General features: G+C 31.2%; 1 protein-coding gene across 1 annotated transcript in view; it reads left to right on the top strand.

Moving 5' to 3' along the window:
* LOC111702983 (hemicentin-2) overlaps positions 1-20,675 on the top strand; it is a 41,966-nt gene that overhangs the window by 2,921 nt on the left and 18,370 nt on the right. Inside the window, exons 4-16 of the mRNA XM_023474811.1 lie at positions 425-520; positions 653-763; positions 1,934-2,013; positions 2,454-2,519; positions 3,406-3,463; positions 4,113-4,215; positions 5,028-5,079; positions 5,759-5,815; positions 8,991-9,078; positions 12,048-12,138; positions 13,183-13,222; positions 15,579-15,666; positions 17,017-17,088. Of these exons, the coding sequence (XP_023330579.1) occupies positions 451-520; positions 653-763; positions 1,934-2,013; positions 2,454-2,519; positions 3,406-3,463; positions 4,113-4,215; positions 5,028-5,079; positions 5,759-5,815; positions 8,991-9,078; positions 12,048-12,138; positions 13,183-13,222; positions 15,579-15,666; positions 17,017-17,088 (976 nt within the window). The 5' untranslated portion in view covers positions 425-450. The remainder of the gene's footprint in view (positions 1-424; positions 521-652; positions 764-1,933; positions 2,014-2,453; positions 2,520-3,405; positions 3,464-4,112; positions 4,216-5,027; positions 5,080-5,758; positions 5,816-8,990; positions 9,079-12,047; positions 12,139-13,182; positions 13,223-15,578; positions 15,667-17,016; positions 17,089-20,675) is intronic.

Genomic DNA, 20,675 nt, shown 5'->3' on the forward strand with positions numbered 1-20,675 from the left:
TACATCTCAAACCTCACAAAGAAACATAATTTTCAAAAATGTTTTCAACTGTATCTCAGAAAATTGAATTACAATTTTATAACAATCATAATAAGATTAAATAAATAAGAATAAGGAAACAAGTATGATTTGATATATTCGTTCAAAGAATTACAAAACAAAACAGATATTTTAGTGGAGGAGGCAAACATAGTTCATTTAAAATAAGATTTGGTTTTAGACAAGCGCGATTTATAATTACATTCTCTAACTTACAACTAGAGTAAATTAACTTAAACTTCTAAGAAAAGATCCCCACCATTAAGCCTTGGCGCAGAGAGCCATGACTCGGTAGGTTTAGTCATGTATACAATGTTTAGATGGTGTACAGGCCTCTGATGCTGGTATGTACAAGTGTAGGTTTAGTCATGTATACAATGTTTAGATGGTGTACAGGCCTCTGATGCTGGTATGTACAAGTGTCGAGTGGATTTCTTTAAAGCACAAACTCAAATATCTAGAGTTTCTCTTCATATTATAGGTAAAGTTTTACATCAATAGATTAAAAATATTATTTGTAATTTATGTTTCTGTTTCTATCTATATATCTATCTATCTATCTATCTATTATAATTATGTATCATATCTCTATTCTCTATCTAGCTATGTTTAGTTCCCCCTGAGAAGCCCCGGATCTACAATGAGCGTGATGAAGAGCAGAATATATCTCTGGGTCCCTACAGAATAGGGGAGAGGGTTGTGATCAAGTGTGAAACCTGGGGAGGTATAATAATTAACAGCTCGGATCTCTTGAAATTACATAAACCTTTTTTCTTAAAAGTAATATTTCGTATTCACAATAATACCCTGTAAACCTCACGTGGATTTAACGGTTCTATCTACATTCCAGAAAGCTGTGACTTTCGATCACAATTTGACCCATTAAACATAATTTGTTAGCCTTTTTTTGTTAGCATATGCATTTTGAATAAAAAGTATAAAATAAACAAACCCGTAAAGTAAATGATTATTGAATTAAAGACCAAAACACGTTTGTTTTCAAATAGAAGAAACCGAATGCTGCTAACTCTGGTTAGTCCGGTGTGACCTAAGTAGTCGCAGAAATAATCTCCCGAGTGGACCATTTGGGACTAAAAAGGAGACTAGGACAGTCCTTGCGACTAACATAGGCACTCTTTTGTTTACTGTAGCAAATTTCAGAGATCATGCAAATTTGCAAAATTGAAAAGGTCAAAAAAATTATAAAATATAATTTTTAAAAAGCCCTTGACCAATGAACATGAAAATAATTTTGAAAAATTTCTTCGCAAAACTGTGCAATCCGTTTCCTAATGTTATAGGCTTCCCAAAAAAGCTTAACAATATCAAAATATGACGTGACAACTGAAAATGGGCCAAAGTAAAGATTTAGTTTGCTACAGGAAAAAATAATCATTCAGGCAGTGTGCCTGAAGACTTAGGCAGTTAGTATAAAATCCCGGTTTTATATCGAAAGAAAGGGCTATGGGTATTTAGGTAGTTAGAAAATTTTATTCGTAGGAATAAATTCTTATTTTATTCTATTTAATAGAAAAGTATTTTGCAATTTTTCGTTTTACACTTTATTTGGTTTCTGACAATATGTGACATTTCAAATTTTAAACCAGGTTGAAGGCTCAAGTAAACATATAACTTCCAAAAATGGGTAGAAAACTACTGATGGCGAGCATTTTAAACCCAAATTCCTGCGTTATTTGACTCTCTTTAGATTAGGCTAATTTTGTCTTATAGCCGGGAGAAATTGTTAATAAAAAATACCAATAAAAAAAATTATTATTGTTCTAACTTGGAGAAGGTTAATAAAAAATAAATAAAAACCGGCAAGTTTGTAGCGTTTTTTCAATTTTTTAAAACTTTTCTTTTAAGTTCACACATAAATTTGCATATTTTCTAGGATCCCCCTCACCACAGCTTTTCTGGTGGAGAGATCATTCCCTTCTTGATTCTAGTTATGAAACTCTAGGGGCACAAAAGGTAATAAAGAAAATGTTATAGGGCCAATGAAGCCATTTGTTTTTGGAGAAATTAATTGATATCCAAGTAAATACCTAACTTAGTAAATACTAGACTTAAAATACTCGAAAGAAAGAACAATTAATTTAGGATATTTTACATTTTTTTATTTTCAAAAAAGTTTTGGTTTAGCCTGGTTTCGGCTTGGTTTGGCTTTCTTAAAAAAGGAAAATATTTTGTTTTCAATAGAAATAAGTATAATGACATATATATGTTAGAACATCGTTCTAATTCAATGAAAGTAAAAGAAAGGGGGGGGAGGGGTTTACATAATAACACAGACTATAAATTTGGTTTCATTAATGCAAATACATAACTGTTATTAAATGGTTAATGACCACCTGTACAGAAACAGTTTTTTTTTATTATTGTAAAAGAATTAGCATTTCCTTGTGTTCCAGGTGGTAAATGTTCTGGTTCTGGAGAGACTAGAACGAACTGATCTTCATTCAATAATAACTTGCCAGGTAGAGAATCAAGGAAAATAAACATGTTTACATCATAAAGATTAGCAAGCAAAAGAATCAATTAAGTAAGACCTCTAACAAGGTCGTGTGTGTACAGGGGGGGGGGGTAAGACGGGGGGCTAGCACGGCCCCTACCCCTCCCTAAAATTTAGATACATCATACTTTATCTAATCTTAAAATGAAGAACATATAAAGAAAGAAGGCTGTCCGTACCACAGTAGTTTTACAAGTCTAGTAGCCTTTGATCCAATCATGTTTACTCACGTGAGTACTCAAGACCAATAAAATAGCAAAGGCAGCAAGAACTATCTATCTATGTGTCAACATTTTTTGAAGAAAAAAATGAAAAATTGACCTTTCCTTATGTTCGCTGTTTTTTAAAATCATTAACTACTTAATGTGTTTTGGTTTTTTCAATTTTTTTCTTTTATAAATGTTGCTTTAATTTACTTTATGATATTGCTTGTGAAAAAAATAATTTGACATTTTTGATAGAATATTATTTGGGTTTGAAAGTAAATAGAAATTGAAAAGGTCTTTAATTAAAATTTTAATAATTTTAATTAATAAATATTGTTAAGTATGTATAAATGTCACTAAGTACATCAGCTTTAATTTGATCACAAACAACAACAAATTGGATAACTCAGAATAGCAAATAAACAATTTGACAAAACAGAAGAGTAAAAAAGATAAAACAATTTGAAATTCAACTTTTGGATCAGATAGAATAACAAATATGCATCTAAATCAATATGTCAATGGTCAAACAGATTCAGCAAGCTGTGACTTAAGTCTAGGGTTTGGTACAGATTTGAATTTTTGCGACTTTTTAAGGTGAATTAAACTTTAAATGCAAAAAATTAGCTTTATGTTTTATTTCAGGCTTCTAATAACAATCTGAGTACTCCTGTCTCTACCTCTGTGAAAATTGACATGCACTGTAAGTCTAAATAATATCTGGCGCTATATAGAACTCCTAAAAGAAAACGTCCTGAACTATAAACCCCTGAAAGTATTAATTTTCTCCTAAAAAGATAAAATTTTGGATTTTATTCCCTGAAGTGCTCCCCCCCCCCCCCTCCTGTATCCGTTGGGGCCTAATTAAGACAAACAATATGTAAAAGCATTATTTTTTATAATTGTTCGAAATTTAATTATTCCATAGTATCTTTCTTTTCTTTTAGTTCTTTTAGGAGATCACATTGTCAGAATTTTTTCCACAATTTGTTTTTTAGAATTTTGTCATGGCATCAACATTGACTTTTGGCCTAGTCCTAAATGTTGACCCCAACCATAACATTGACCCTGATAGTAATGGTGAATGATGTGCGGATTGGATACAATGACGATGATGATACTTACTATTATGATATGATAATAATGAAGTTGATCACGATTTTGCAGATGATGATTATTATAATTGATATGATGGTAATAATGGTCCCAAGTATGATCATGATAACAATGATTGTCATGATGACAATATTGATAATAATTTCAATGATTTCAATGATGATAATGATAAAAATGATGATAATGATGATGATGATGATGATAATGATGAAGATGCTACAACTAAAAACGTTTAGTTGGTCCCCTGACAGTCCGATTGGTAAAGGGACGTGAATCTCTATCTGCTGGAAAAAGCTATGAAGCCAAATGTGAAGTTATTGGGGCCCGACCCCCTCCAAGGTAATATACCTATTCTAGATTACCTTCAAACAGGATGTTCCAGAAAAGGGTATTTAGGGGTGTTGGGAGTCTTTTAATTTTATTTGAAGTCTTGTTTTTGTTATGAAGAGGGTCAAAATAACGATTTTTCTTGGACATGATGTATAATTAAAGTGACAAAGTCGATTTTAGTAAATGGACTAGAGTATATATTTTATCACTGAAAAAAGCAAATATTTACACATCTGCAGTAAATAAGTTATGCAGATATCCTTATTAAGAAAGTAGATAGGTGACCAGGGAGTAAGGAATAGAAGGGAGAGACAACTGACGCGGTTCGCCCTACCATATGATTATACATGCTTTGCAGACGGTACTCCATTTTATCTCGAGCTGTTTATACAAATGTTGGGAGAATTAATTAAGTATGTATTCAATTTTAATTAAGGAAAAATGGTTTGATAGAGTAATTGGAAATCCTGAATAAGTAAAGTAGTATTCAAAATATATTGAGCAAAAATCTTAACCAATGCCATAGGAATCAAATGAATAATCCTAAATAAATATTAACTATAAGTATAAAACTCTGAACAGGTTTATAGTTTTAAGTATATACATGTAAAACAACATCTCTTATAATAAAAATAGATTTTTTTAAAAAAGGATTGCGAAAACCTTTTTTTAATCGAAAGATGTTGCAAAATTTCATTTTTACTAAATCTTTTAGCAAGATTTTACATTCAGACTTCACTCTCCCTCTACCGAACTTTCTATTAAATGTTTTATTTTCGTTGATTTATTTTAATTAGGATAAAATATGTTCTATTATCTAGAGTAACCTGGTGGAGGGGGGCTCAGCAAATTAGAGAAAATATTACAACACATGTAAGTAACATTCTTATTATTAAATGCACTATCAACTAAAATAACGCAAATTGATTTTTTCAATTCAAACTCTGCAATTATTGTTTCATTCCAGTTTTATTTTAAACTTTTTTAGAAACTGTGGCATATTCTAACTATACGCCAAAATAACATTTCTTAAAGAAGACAATGTTCATGTAAAAAAAACCCTATATTTTAAGAGATTGATCACTCAATTTAAAATGCACATTTCACTTAAAACATTGGAGTTTGGAAGCGTAATGGAGCTGTAAGCGTATAATTATAAGCAACCTTCCATTTAAAATGGACATCACCGATTCTCAATTGTAATCTTTAAACCATTGACTGATCATCTCTGGGGCAAGATAATCCTATGTATAAACATATCTCTTCAATGCTGTGTAAAATGCCGTGAACTTGTAGAGTACCCTATTGTACTGTGTAGGGCTGGGCAAAGTTCCGTTAACAAAACAGAGATTTTCGAAAATTAACTTAACTTAAATAAGTAATCATATTTGATCAAAACGATTAATTTTTTCTTCTAAAAATTAAAAAAAAATCCATACTTATATTTAACAACAACTTAAAGCATTATATTTTCAAATTGAAATTGTTGAATAATCTCTTTCTTTTCAAATAATTTAAATATATTTCAAATAAATATTCAAATACTTTTAAGACCTCTCCAGATGGAAATGTGACTCTGAGTACAATCACCTATATACCAACTATTCAGGTAAAAAAAACATATATATAGAAATTTAGGGTTGTTAATCGTTTTTGGAACCGATCGTTAAACAATCGTTTTTTGTTTCGTTTTTCAATCGTTTTCAAAAACGATCGCTTCGTTTTTGGAAAAAAAAGATCGTTTTTAAAAACGACCCACTCGTTTTGAACTTAAAGAAAACGATCGTTTTTTTAAAAACGATTTGTGACTGTTTTTTAAACGATTGTTTTTTAAAAAACGATCGCTTTTGAAAAAACGATCGTTTTTAAAAAAAAATATTGACAATTATGTTAAATATCGTTAAAAAAGGGTCGTCGTTAACGAAGGATTGTCGTTAATCGTTAACGAAACGACGAACTTAAAAAAAATTACATGTAACTTTATTGAATGTCGTCTTACATAAAGTTAACAAGTTGTGGCGGAGCTAAAACTTGATATTTTCTTAAAAACTACTCAATGATAAGTACAGATGCCCTTCAGATCGGTTACCTCTCTTCGTTAACGATCGTTAACGAAACGACTATTTGTATAGAATTAGAAACGATAGTTTTAAAAACGACCATTTTTAAAAAACGAACTTTTTTAAAAACGGTCGTTTCGTTTTCGATTTTTCATCGTCGTTTTCATAACGAAACGATCGTTTAAAAAAAAAATGAAAAACATCCCTCTATAGAATAGATAAAAAATATAAAATGAAAATGATTACCACACAGTAGAAAAAATTATATAGAGGAAAGACAAGAGTTTCTCTTTGTATGATTTTTCTCATTCCCTTTAAGTCTGAAAAGACTTATCTGTAGCAAGGAACTACACTAGGAACTCCCAACTCAGTTGTACTGCAAGTATGTAATAATAAACTGTCGTCAATGATAGCAGTAGGACGGATAACAAGTCATCCCATCTCTATCATGAAGGGAGATTCAGTCGTTAAAAAATTCCAACCCAGAGAATTCTTAGAACTCATGTTTAAACACAAAAAACCAAAGCCACCGTTGGACCGGGAATTTTATTTTCTAAGTTTGAATTCAAGCCAATAGGCATGAGACAAGGCTTGACATGAGGGAGGAGGAAAAAGAATTGGCTTGGGCTAAAACTGAAAAGAAAGTTATAGTATTCTGAAGATAAAATATTTACTCGTCGTATGAGGCGAATGAAAGGTGGAGAGTCCATCAGAGAGCTCCGGCTTTACATGATTTATTTATCAGAATCATTTTATTTAATTTTTACTTGTAAATACTTTTGTCCTGTACTCTGTATATTTACTCACATCAGTTTAGATTTCCTAATTTCCTACCACTTGAAATGGTAAAAGTACGCAAATTGTGAACTGTACTATCTGGAAACAATCAAACTTAATCCTCCCACAACCAGAGGTGTAAAAAACGCTAGTCATGTTTTCAAACTTGTGTCCTGACAGATAATATCGAAAAAATCATTATTGATTTATTCTTTGTATAGTATCATTCTTTGCACGATTTTAAGCAGCAGATCTTGATAAGCTCTTCCCCCCACACATGAATGATGTTTTGTCCCTGGATTCTTTGTTTTGATATCCTCCCACTGCAGAGCCCATTCTCTCCATAGAAAGTGGTCGTGTATTTCACGCACTTTCGGGGACGATATGTTGGCCGCTAGATGTCTCGTGCTAAATTCTTATCTGATAGATAGATACTTCTCCGTACATTTCACGACCAATATAGTACACGTCAAGTTGTCGACCAATGTAGTTTATGGAAGGAACGGCCTCAGTACACAGAATTGATGAATCAGATATGGAAGTTCCCTGTTGTAAGTTATTCTTTTTATGAAGTTATTCAATTGACCGTAAAACGTGTATGAAGGGAATTAAAGCTATTATTTGATTGAACATTAAAACGTAAAAATCGTCGTTTGTAGAGTGAATTCGTGCATAAAGGTTTCACTCTCTACTAAACCCCACAATTCATTCGGTCAGAATACTGCAGATCACTGCAGTACACACCAAAAGCTGAGTTTAGAGTGGATTATTTTTTCCAGGGCCACCCAGGGTTATGATGCAAGGAAAATTATTTCAGAGGTGTACGCATCTTTAGTACTGCAGTGTACTGTCTCTGGGCGGTAATTTAAACACAAGAAGGATGTCGAAGCCTGACATGGGATCCATCTTTCACATAAAAAATCAACGAAATATTCTGGTCAAAGGAATTATCAAAATTATCAAAATGTAATACTTCTAGCCTCCTCGGATACTAAACGAACACTGATGCATCAATTCACCTTTACAAATTCCGCCTAGAGAGAACTGGTTTCAATATGTACGCAGAGAATACGTAACTGCAATGTGTTAAGTACGTTTGTAGTACGGTATACTAGTCCAAAAAAAATGGCTAATGTACACTTTTTTGGACTAAATTTTGATCACTTGATAATTTTTCTACCATTGGGAGCTGAAATGTCTTGTGTGTGCATGTGAGTACCTAAAGAGCGTGCGTCTTTTCAGGCTTCTAAAAGGGACTAAAAGAGTACAGAGTAATTTTATTAAAATGCATAACAAACTATTTGTGATGCGAGCTTACTAAAAGATTACGACATTGTCTACTCTGTGCTTATTTTGCTGATGTCTATGTCTAGCCCCTTATGGTCTATTACGCGTTACAGCTTTTCACACCTTTTTTAAACTCTAGTTTATATAGTTTATATTCAATTAATATTCTCATAACAATAAATATTCGCTTAATGATAGTCAACAGCAACTTTCCAAAGAATCTTTTATCGTATAGCATACTTGAAATATATTTATAAAGTTGTATTCTCTGTTTGTCTATTGTTTTTTGAATGTATGATCATAACAATTAAATGATATCTTGACCGATTTGCCTCAAATTTTGCTTGGGGGAATTCGGTAGAATTTGGCAGCCATGTGAATGTTCTTAACTTAAGTTAAAAATTCTTATAAGACTAGCTGGACTTTTTTTCAGTCATAGCCAGCTGGGTTTTCAATCTTATAAACATTAAGGAGCTTGGTCATTTTCTCTTTATCTTTTCATTCTTCTTGAAACAAAAATGAAAAAATAAGAAAAATAAATTGAAAAATTGGACATAAACTGCCAAGTTTGTTCTTTTTGACACCTTATACTCAATTCTGTGCTGAGGAACATATTTCAAAAATAATTTTTCCAAAAAATCTGAAATAAATATATGTCAGGACACTGGAAAGTTTCTGGGCTGCCGGGCAGCTGACCAACAAACTGGAGAGGGAAGTAAAGAAGATGGATGGAAACTAAATGTAAATTGTAAGTAATACATAATATCAATATGCCATGCCCCACTCCAATCCCTATTGCACTGCTGACTAAAAATCTACAAACATTTACTTCTGTTTACATTCAAACTACATTAAGTATTCCCAGAACATGTAATTTGTCTTTGCTTAATCATTTGATAGCCTATTAAAAAACTATATTCAAGGCAGAAGACTTGATTTAACCATGGGGCCGTCATATTTTGAGATTTTTAGGTCGTCTTTAAAGTAAGATCCTTTGTGGGTAACCAAAATAATATCCAAAGGAACGAAACCATATCGGTATATCGAACAGTCAATAGAGCCAATCTTTTTCCTAATGTATTGTGTTCTTGTCACAAACTTTAATTTTCTAACACCTTTTTTGTAGCCTGATGGTGTAAACCGAGGATATTTTAAGTTTTTTTATTTAATATGAATCATAGTTTGAAATATCAAAATTCTACGACATTTGGTTGCCCAGATATAGGTTATATAGAATGTTGGAGTTTGTGGCAAAACTCAATTCCTTTGCAGAATCTGAAACATGTGCTCGCCATGCGGTATTATCATTAAAATATCGCAGAATAAATGTATTCTATAATATGAAACAAGTGATATATCATATTGGAATAAGTTTTATTTTAACTTCATACTTTTTTCGATTGCATTTCACGCAATTCATGCATTTTATGCATTTCATGTCGCTCTCTTTTTTCTCTTTTTTATCTCAAATGTCTTGATGCTCAAAAAGATTTCATACTCAGCTAGTGGTTTGTATTCTATAGTTAAAACTACAATGAAACAAATAAGCTTAGTTTTCTTTAAATTAAATAATTCTATTGCTGCAAATATAAAGCCTTTAAGCCTGGATTTAAACCGATTGTTTTCCTAAAATAAAATAAATTCTAATAATTTGTGCAAATCGACAAAACAATAATTTTTCTGAAAATCAGCATGAAGTTTGATTCAGCTAAATTGAACTAGCGAAAGCGGAAACACTGGAAAGGGGGTGAAGGAATTTCTGAAATAAAGAAGTATCATTTCATCCCGATGTTATAAAACTTTCATATTTTTAAACTTTAAATAGTCAAAATTTAAAATATAAAAGGTTTACACTATCAGGTTACAAAGATATAGGTATTAGAAAATTTGAGTTAGTGACTGTAAGCCAAAATAAAAGGGGGTATAGGTTGATAACGAATTGTTCGCTGCTAATTTTACTTTATCTCTTGCGTCCCTAAGTACGTGCGTAGCGTCCATACAAATTCACGGAATTGCATTTTTCCACTCAGGCCTTGAATAATTCAATAAAATTTAAAATCACTCATTTACATATTTCAACCTACAATTGTCGAATTCAATTCGATGCATTCGTATAGAGTTATATTCATAATATAGTTTTATTCTATATGATCCAAGTGTTAATTAGTGTCCTGAGTGTTAATTACCATTCCTCTGTTGGAGTAATTAGTGTCCTGAGTGTTAATTACCATTCCTCTGATGGATTAATCAGTGTCCTTAGTGTTAATTACCATCCCTCTATTGGAGTAATTAGTGTCCTGAGTGTTAATTACCATCCCTTCGATGGAGTAATTAGTGTCCTGAGTTTTAATTACCACCCCTCCGCTGGAGTAATAAGTGTCCTGATTCTTATTTACCGTCCCTCCGATGGAGTAATCAGTGTCCTGAGTGTTAATTACCATCCCTCTGTTGGAGTAATTAGTGTCCTGAGTGTTAATTACCATCCCTTCAATGGAGTAATTAGTGTCCTGAGTGTTAATTACCATCCCTCTGTTTGAGTAATTAGTGTCCTGAGTGTTAATTACCATCCCTCTGTTGGAGTAATTAGTGTCCCGAGTGTTAATTACCATCCCTCCGCTGGAGTAATAAGTGTCCTGATTCTTATGTACCGTCCCTCCGATGGAGTAATTAGTGTCTGAGTGTTAATTACCATCCCTCTGTTGGAGTAGTTAATGTCTGAGTGTTAATTACCATCCCTCTGTTGGATTAATCAGTGTCCTGTTAATTACCATCCCTCTGTTGGAGTAATTAGTGTCTGAGTGTTAATTACCATCCCTCTGTTGGAGTAGTTAGTGTCCTGAGTGTTAATTACCATCCCTCTGTTGGAGTAGTTAGTGTCCTGAGTGTTAATTACCATCCCTCTGTCTGTTGGAGTAGTTAGTGTCCTGAGTGTTAATTACCATCCCTCTGTTGGAGTAGTTAGTGTCCTGAGTGTTAATTACCATCCCTATGTCTGTTGGAGTAGTTAGTGTCCTGAGTGTTAATTACCATCCCTCTGTCTGTTGGAGTAGTTAGTGTCCTGAGTGTTAATTACCATCCCTCCGATGGAGTAACGGGTACTTTTCGGTATGACTCGTTTTTATCATTTACTCTGTATAGAGGCAACAGACAACAGATAGAAGTAAAATTAGTAGCGATCAATATCGAATTCAATTCGACCTCAATCTTTACCTCCTTTAATTTTTCGAAAAAACTCCCTTTAAGAAATAATATCATTTGTTTGTTCAAAACTGCATTAAATATGCATTTTTATTCTAATTAGTTTGACACCATTGTTTTATTAACTGTGAACCCATGACATAACTTAAATATTTTGAAACATTTTTTTTCTTAAGAATTCCTGAAAACTAAAGATAAATTGTCTCTTTTTTTCTTTTCACTGTCATTTATTAAGCTCAAACTTTGTAAAATTCACTGTTTATTTTATGGGAAACAATATATTACGAAACAAATAAATATAATAACACTTGATCATTTAGAAAGGCTTGAAGTATTGTGAATAATTTTTGTATTACATTTTTTTATTATTGATTATTTTTTATGGTTTGTTTTGTATTGTTACGACTTGAAAACAAACATAGTAAAAATAATAAAATAACAAATGCGTCAAAATGGAATTTTCCAATTTTGAAGCGTTAGGCCTCGATCAGTGATTTAAAAAACAAAATATTTATCTAGACGTTCCCCAGACTGTTCTAGGACTTGGTTCTAGTTTAAATGGTTCGAATATTCGAGAAGGAGATGATGTATATTTTGAGTGCATTGTCAGGTAAACAAAAGAAACAAAAACAAAAAACATGGTAAGAAACTTTTGTGTTAAATGGCGCTATTTATGCTTGACTGAACTTTATATCTATAGTGGAAACTTTGAATATAACGATTACGTGCTCAGTTCGCAAAAAAAGTGGTTTATCACTATTTCTCATGTTCAGAATGAATTAACTTAATCTTTCAAAAATAAATAAAATATTAGTGCTTTTTGGAAGGATTTACACTAACTATAATAAAGCTTCCACCTTTTTTCCCATTATCTCTTAGAATATGTTTTTTTTCTTTTTATTATATGGAACAGTTGACCTTTAATTTTTTTGAGGGGGGGGGAGTTTAGATTATGATCACAGTTTATTTAATTTAAGAAAATGCTTGCATTACTTAACAAACAGTCTTGTTTCTAGGTTTCTGCTATTATTGTATAATATGATTTCATCATTTTTCAAGAATTTAAAATATATATCTGTGGAGTAGAGCAATCTTGATTTAACAAATTTTAAATGAATTCTAAGAATCCTCAGTTTTGTAAATTTAATCTCAGTTCGATTAATTTTGACCTTACGAAGAAGAATTTCAGACCATTTGAAGTTTGGTTTAACCTTTTACAGTGTTAATGTATTAGTTTAGTAATGGTTGTAATTATTTGATGACCTTTGAACCTAAATACTTTACCAAAATATTTTAAGATAATCTGAATTCCAATGTATTTATTTTTGCCAACAAATGGTGCTAAAAATATGTACAGTGTCTATACATATTGGAAATGTATAAAGCCAAAAATAAGTACTTCTGGACACCACATTGCATATCTTTCTAGGCGCAAAAAGAAAAAGCAAAAAAAAATATGCATAAATGAGCTGAATTGTTTTATTTGGATTTTTATTGTTTCGAATACTGGTACTGTTTTATAAAATATATGCCGTTAAGTTTTATTTTTTGCATTTTTTTTATTCTAATTGTAAACTAGTCATATTTATAAGACAGTTTTCTATGAATAAGTATCAATCTGATTCAATGATAATTTATGAGATAATTTTTCTAGATCAAACCCTCGACCTTACAAGATAACATGGAGAAGAAATGTAAGTAAAATTAGTTTTAGGTTCGAGTCCGTTTATTCATTACTATTAGTTCTCCTATAATAATGGAAAATTTACACTTAAGACAGATAGACAGGAACCAAGACAGATAGATAGACGGACTGACATATATACAGACAGATACATAGACACCCAGACAAAAAGATAAAAACCCATTTAGACACATAGAACTCCATAGAAATAGTTAGAAACCTAGAAGGATAGATAAAAAGCTAGACATATATATATGCAGGGATGTAATGCAAGGAAAGTTATTTCAGAAGTGTACACATCTTTTGTACTGCAGTGTACTGTCTCTGAGCGGTAATGTAAACACAAGACGGATGTCAAAGCCTGACATGGGATCCATCTTTCACATAAAAAATCAATGATATATTCTGGTCATAGGAAACTATTATGTGAATTATCAAAATTATCAAAATTTAATGCTTTTAACCTCCTCGGATACTAAACGAACACTGATGCATCTATTCTTGTTTACAAAATCTGCCCAAAGAGAACTGGTTTCAATATGTACGCAGAGTATACACCACCGCAATTAACTTTCCTTGCATTACAACCTTGTATATTTTTATGTTATATATCTACACCCAGACGGATAGATAGATACACCTCCATAGAGACAGTAGGACACATACTAAAGGGATAGATGTACAGACATAAGGATAGACACCCAGATAGATAGACACCCAGATAGAAATATAGAAACCCAACAGACAGAAAGATAGAAACCCAACAGACAGAAAGATAGAAACCCAACAGACAGAAAGACAACTACACGCACAGTCAGTTAGATAGACACTTAGACAGATATATAAGCACCCGAAAAATATATAGACACCATAACAGTTATAGACAACCAAACAGAAAATAATGAATACATCATCATCTTTATGAATGATCTGAGAATAAGATAAAAATGTAGGGTTCCATAAACAATATAATGTGTTCTTTTCACATCTTAACATTCTTTATACCTTATCTAAATAAGTTGTGTTAACCCCATGGTTTTAACAGAAACAGCGAGATTTGTAATAACCTGCTTACTAAACTCTTGTCCGATGTTACAGACAGTCAAAAAAGAATTGGTTAGAAAAAAGTTTGAGCGCGAGAAAATATTATCATCACTGTAGAACCCCCAGATGTTCATTGGAAACCCCAAACTGTTTATCAGAGACCCCGGATTTTCATTGGAGACCATGGGACATTCACGCATTTCATCGTAAATCCCCATATTTTCACTGGAAACTCCAATCTCTTCAATGGTCACCTCATATTTTAATTGGAGACCAAATCTCTTCATTTAAATCTCGGGGTATTGGATGAAAATCTTAGGGCCTCCGATGAAAATTTGTTGGTGTCCTTTTGTAAATCTCGGGGTGCACGGTGGATTATTTTAGTGGGTCAGGGGGACGGGTGACTGGTTTTTGTCACTATCCCGAGTAGAATCTTAGAGTCGGGAACCTAGTCTTAGGCGCCGGGCCGACTTTCTCCGACCCTCTGTTTTTGGAAAAAAATATCAAATTTCACCAAATATATGGAATATGAGCAAAAACCATTAAAATATTTGAGCATTCCTCTCCCCATCCCTTTCTTCAAGCACCCCTCCATATGTCCCAACCCCAGTTTCTGCTGTTTCCCCCCAAGTCTGATAGAGGTCGTTGTTCAAGACTCTCTTCAGTTTTATTATGTATCATATTTCTTCAACNATACTCCAAGTTCTAGATATTTCTTCCCCGCCTACAAAAGATCTAAATAGTGTTCTTAAATTTCTTAAAAGATTAGTGATCAACTTCATAATAGATTAGTGATCAACTTCATAAGACTTGTTATTTCAAGAAAACCACGTTAAAGCATAAATCTAAAAATTGAGACCACTCAGATCATAGTTTGTTTTAAAAACAGATCATATTTATTATTTTAGATTTGTTTAAAATGCCAAATATTAATAATATTAATTTTCTCTGTATAGTTTTAAATTGGCATCTGCAATGTGTTGGCTTAAAAACCAAACCTTACTCAATTTTCCTTGCCTTTAAACAAATAATGTATCCAAAATGTAAACATCCAAACAAAATTTCAAAATAAATTCCAAAAATAACTTTAAAAATAACTGTTAACTTAATCCCAAGAGAAAGCGATTATCCAAATATGTTCATGATGTTGGTCTTTAATTTTTAAACAAGTTCAAATATTCTTTCTCAGAATTTTCCGATTCGCCTATTAGACTGAAATATGTTCAATTTAAAAGTTTGCAGTTTTTGAAGAGATTCAAACATCAAAGCTGAAATTCGTAAAAATTCCTTTAAAATAAAATTATAAGAAACACTTTTTTTAGGAGACTCCGTTAGTTCAAAACCTAGGATTAGGGATAATAATTAGTACTCAGAGTCTAGTTATACAACGAGTGGGAAAACACCAGTCAGGTATCATCATTTTATTTTCCAACATTTCTTTGCTTTAGCTTGAAAAAAACAAGATTTAAATACTTTTAACCATTGTTCAAAAGCCGCCGTTGATTGAAAAGATTGAAAAGTTAAGTCTGCATTCTTTAAACTGAGGATTAGAATTCAACCTAGCAAACTTTTTGTCTGTTTCTTTCTTTTCCTTCACCTTTTCACCCTCATTCTAGTACATTTCATTAATATTTTATTTTGTGCATTTTTTATTGTTCACAAAGCTCTACTGTTAAAGGAACTGTAAAGTGTATTGACTAAAGGAACTAGGGTTTTGCCACAAACCAAGATGTTATCATTCCTATAGCTAGTCTATAGTTTAAATATCACACCATCAGGCTGCAAAGATATGGAAATTGGAAACCTTGAGTTTGTTGCAAAAACCCAATTCCTTTCAAGTAAACTTCCTTAATTAGAGAGTGCATTCGTAACCTTTAATCCTGTATCCGAGAATGAGAGAAAGGATTTGAGTTATTGCCACAAACTCAAATTTTCTAGTCACTATATCATTGCAACCTGATAATGTTTAAACCTTTGATATTTCAAACTTAAATTATTTGATCTAACAGCATTCATAGTTTGAAATATCAAACGTCTACGACATTGGATTCAAAGATATAACAAAATGAAAATCAGAGTTTATGGCAGTGGTTTTATTTCATTGTTTTTCAGTTGTAAAATCTGAATGATTAATTTTGAATTTATTTATTTGGTATAAAACCATTTTCTCCTTATATACGCAACAGATAAAAGTGAAATAAGTAGTAATCGACATTAATTTAGTAATTAATTGGCCTATACCCAGTTAAAATTTTTGTGAACACTTCCTTTAAATGGATGATAACCCAAAAATAAATCTACAGTTCCTTTAAGAATTAATTAATTAAAGTGGTATTCTTTGAGTGTGAAATTAAGTTGGATTAATGCGGGGACTTTGCAACAACTATTCTTAATAAAAGGAAGAGACTCTATATTATGTAGAAACCAACCTTTCTGTAGTACTGTAAAGGGAATATAATTCAATTTACATTAATTGAAACATTTGTTTAATCCATTCCTGGGCATCCTTTTTTTGTCTTTTATAAACTTACACATTTTTAAGGTTTACAACAGTTTTAACGTTTTACCTTTTTTTTAGTAAACAAAAATGTTTAAAATGTTTTAAAGATAATTTAACCCGTAAACACCCCCTCGGCCCAACCCTGACCTCTTAAGAGTCAGTTGGTTAAATATTACCACTGATTTTTGATATTTTTGAATTATTTTGTAAAACTATAGGGGAAATAAAAATAATTTGTTATAAAGATTTTGAATATTTAGGGATATACACATGTGTTGCACACAATACCGAGGGAGATGGGGTCAGTAATCCAGTTACATTAAATGTTAGATGTAAGTATTTCTTTAAATATATTAATATACAATCTATATAATAAACATAGGCTAATTAAATTTCGAAATTTTAAACTAAGCGTGGGTAATATAAATAATAGTATAAGCCTGGGCAGCGCCTGGCACTTCAGCCAGTATTTTATATTATGATTTCAATAAGGGAACATGATTATGAAACACAGAAACTGTGCATTTTACATAAGTATTTGTTCACAAAATAAATTTTTTTTCATGCTCCTGATAGAACGTTTTGCTTTATAACAACATAAAAAGCACAAAACCTAGGAATACTTAAATTTTTGCTTTCCATTCCAATTTTTTTTAATTAAGAAATCTTCTTGAAATTGTTGGCTCCCAGGCTGAAGCTTGAACTCCTTAAGCTTAAACCAAGCATTAAGTTCAAATTGAGACGTATAGTTATGATAAAGAAGAAAATGTAATTTTATTAAAAAGCAGAAAAAAATTGTGCATTGGTAAACATTTGGTTTCACCAATATGATTTTTTTGCTTGTTTTATAATTTGCATTTTCTTTGGTAAATTTTGTAATGGTTTTTCTTTTTTTTTCAAATACATTTTTTTGACTTTTTACTTTCATACTTTATTTCCCGTCCAGACATTAAAAAAAATATGTTTGTGGTTCTTTGCTTAAATTTCTTCTTTAAAGGAATTGAGTCTTTGCCACAAATTCAGTTTTTGTAAAACCTATATCTTTGCAACCTTATGATGTAAACCTTTGATATTTTAAACTTACATTATATGATCCAATAGCATTCATAGTTTGAAATATTAAAGGTCTACGACATTGGGTTGCAACAATATTGAAATTAGAAAATCAGAGTTTGTGGCAAAAACTCAATTCCTTTTACAGATTTATGAGTCGCTCTTCATTGAAATCTGCTTAAATAACTTGTTTGAATAAATATTTTGCTCGCGGGCTAAAGCTTTAATTTTAAATTAAACATGAAAAAAATATATCGCGTCTAGATGAGTTTTTTATGTTTATTTTCTGACATTTGGATTCACCAACATCATATTTTTGATTGTTTTATAATTTAAAGGGGCTAAGTTTTTGCCACAAACTCTTATCTTATAATCGCTAAATATTTGCATCTCAAAGTTGTAAACCTTTCATATATCGAACTATAGATTTTGATAGATTAATTAGTGAAAATTTGAAATATCAAAGGTTTAATCCCTTCGGTTGCAAGACTATAGGGATTATAATATTTAAGTGGTAAAAACTCAATTCCTTTATATTGGCAAATACATATTAACACAAAAAATGGCTGTTTGAACTACTGGTCTTTTTTAAAATAAATTTTTAACAACTTTTTTCTGTAGTACTTTTTTTCCTTTCCGGAAAGACTGGGCGGGACAACCCCCTCCCTACAGTCCGACCATAGATTAATTAAAACCCCAGCTATTTTAAGGTTAAAAGGGGACATTAATTGACCTAAAGTATGACTTTACATCACAGAAAAAAAGGAATCTGAATAATTTGAATAGCTTGAACGTTGATCACAAAATACGTTTTTTGAGTTTGTTTTAATGTTTTAATATGCAGTTCATTTTCTTACTGATTCTTTTTACATTGATAAATATCAATATTTACAGCTAATTTTTCAAACATTCTCTAAACATAATTCATTAGATAAAATTACCAAAACAAAATATTAAAAAAAGGCTGTTATAATGATAACAGGAAAAATAACATTTATTTTATTGATGAAAAGTGAGAAGAAGAATATGAAAAGTTTAAGATCATAGAGTTGAGACCCTTTTCTCTGAGACTGCTCATCGAATCCTTAATTCATGTCTCAAACTTTTCTCAACTTTTCACTTTATTTTCTAAAGACGTTTTAGAAAGCTGAAAGATTTATTACTAGGCTTTCATGGTGCTTCGCGCCCATCTCCTTTTTTAACTTTAATTGTGGCTTTATCTGTGAGCATCTTCTCTTTTCACAGTATAAAACAAAAATTTGCGGATTTCATAAAATTTTTTATAAAAATAAAAAACTTTTAAACACTAATTTTTTAAAATTTTGATCATTCATAAACCTTCCCTTGGATCACGGGAGGTTCCACACAAAATTTGGGGCCAATTGGTTCAGCAGTAATGACGTTTATAGGATACAAACAATCAAACAAAACTAAATAACTAAATATAAATAGATTTTAGGGTGGTGAGGGGGGGAGGAGGGGGTTATCGAATAAAACAAAAAATATTGTCTTCGACAAGGTTAGAATGTTGCTCCAAAAAGTAAGGACTTATAGTCTCAATGTATATATTATACTTCTATTCCCGCAAAGCAAAGTTTAGCTTGTAACGAGGCCTATATTTCTTCGTGTTATTGTTTCTGCAGCTCTGCACTTATTTTGATCGATTAGGTTTTGTTGAAGACCGAATCAGATTGTGAAGTCCAAGGTCATTATTAAAGGGTGAATTCACGAAAAATGAAATAGGTTACAATTAAGATAAGTATTTATATAAGAAATATAGGTTAGTTTTGTTCTATTTTACATCCCAATCTTTGAAAAATTAATATTATTTATTTTTACTTGAAAATAGACACTCATATATATTATATATATATAGATATACATATGTTAATGGTGAAGTTAAAATGGGTTGTTTTTGAATACATGGTTTTACAAAAAATAAAAAATTATGGAAGAATAGGCGACAGTAATTATTACTTATTAAATAAGATATCTATAATATATATCATTTCAGTAGCTATTGTTATTTATCAAATCCTAAAGTATAAATTGTTCATTAGTGTTTTGAAGAAAATTTGAACTTTTCATGCATGTTATGACGGGACATCAATATTTAAATTGTTTCTTAACCAAGTTTTTACTCAAATAAGAACATTCAATTTATACAATAAATTATAAATAATTTATACAAAACTTTGTATTGTGAACTCCAGGATCAAGCAATGCAGAACTATGGATTAATTTAATTCCTTTTCGATATCCTGAGTTGTTCCACCCCCTTGTTGAGAGAACTTCAATTGAAGAATAAAGCATTGATATCCATCTTATGCGGAACTGTACGGATTAATGTTATTTTTCATCGATATCCTTAGTCAGGTCAAACCCTGCAGAGAGAATTTTAATTGAGGGATCAAACATCTTTAAATTGAAGATTGGATATCGAGATCAAGAGTTTAAGATCTGATTCTATAAAAGTATTAAATAAAAAATCAATATCATGACTCACGAGTAAAAACTTTATTTAAATCATATATTTTAACTTTTTAGTTCGATTTTCTATATAAAAAACTCAAGAAGATAAACCAGAAACCAAAGGAAATGAGTCTTTGCCACAAACTCTCATGTTCTAATCACTCAGACTCACATTTTTGGATTAAAAACTTTTTTATTGAGATACATTTATTTACTTATAATGCATAAATATATATATAAATATGTATATATAAGCAGTTCAGTATTTATTTGAGTTTAAATGTACTATATCTAAGGGTACCTGAAATATCGACCATATAGGTGGTACTAACTTGTGATTTTCCTAAGGTTTCTCCTTAAAGTCTTAACTTGTATGCGTAACCTTGGATAGAAA

This window comes from Eurytemora carolleeae, unplaced genomic scaffold (genome assembly GCF_000591075.1).
Source record: "Eurytemora carolleeae unplaced genomic scaffold, Eaff_2.0 scaffold474, whole genome shotgun sequence".
NCBI classification, from domain to species: Eukaryota; Metazoa; Arthropoda; class Copepoda; order Calanoida; family Temoridae; genus Eurytemora; species Eurytemora carolleeae.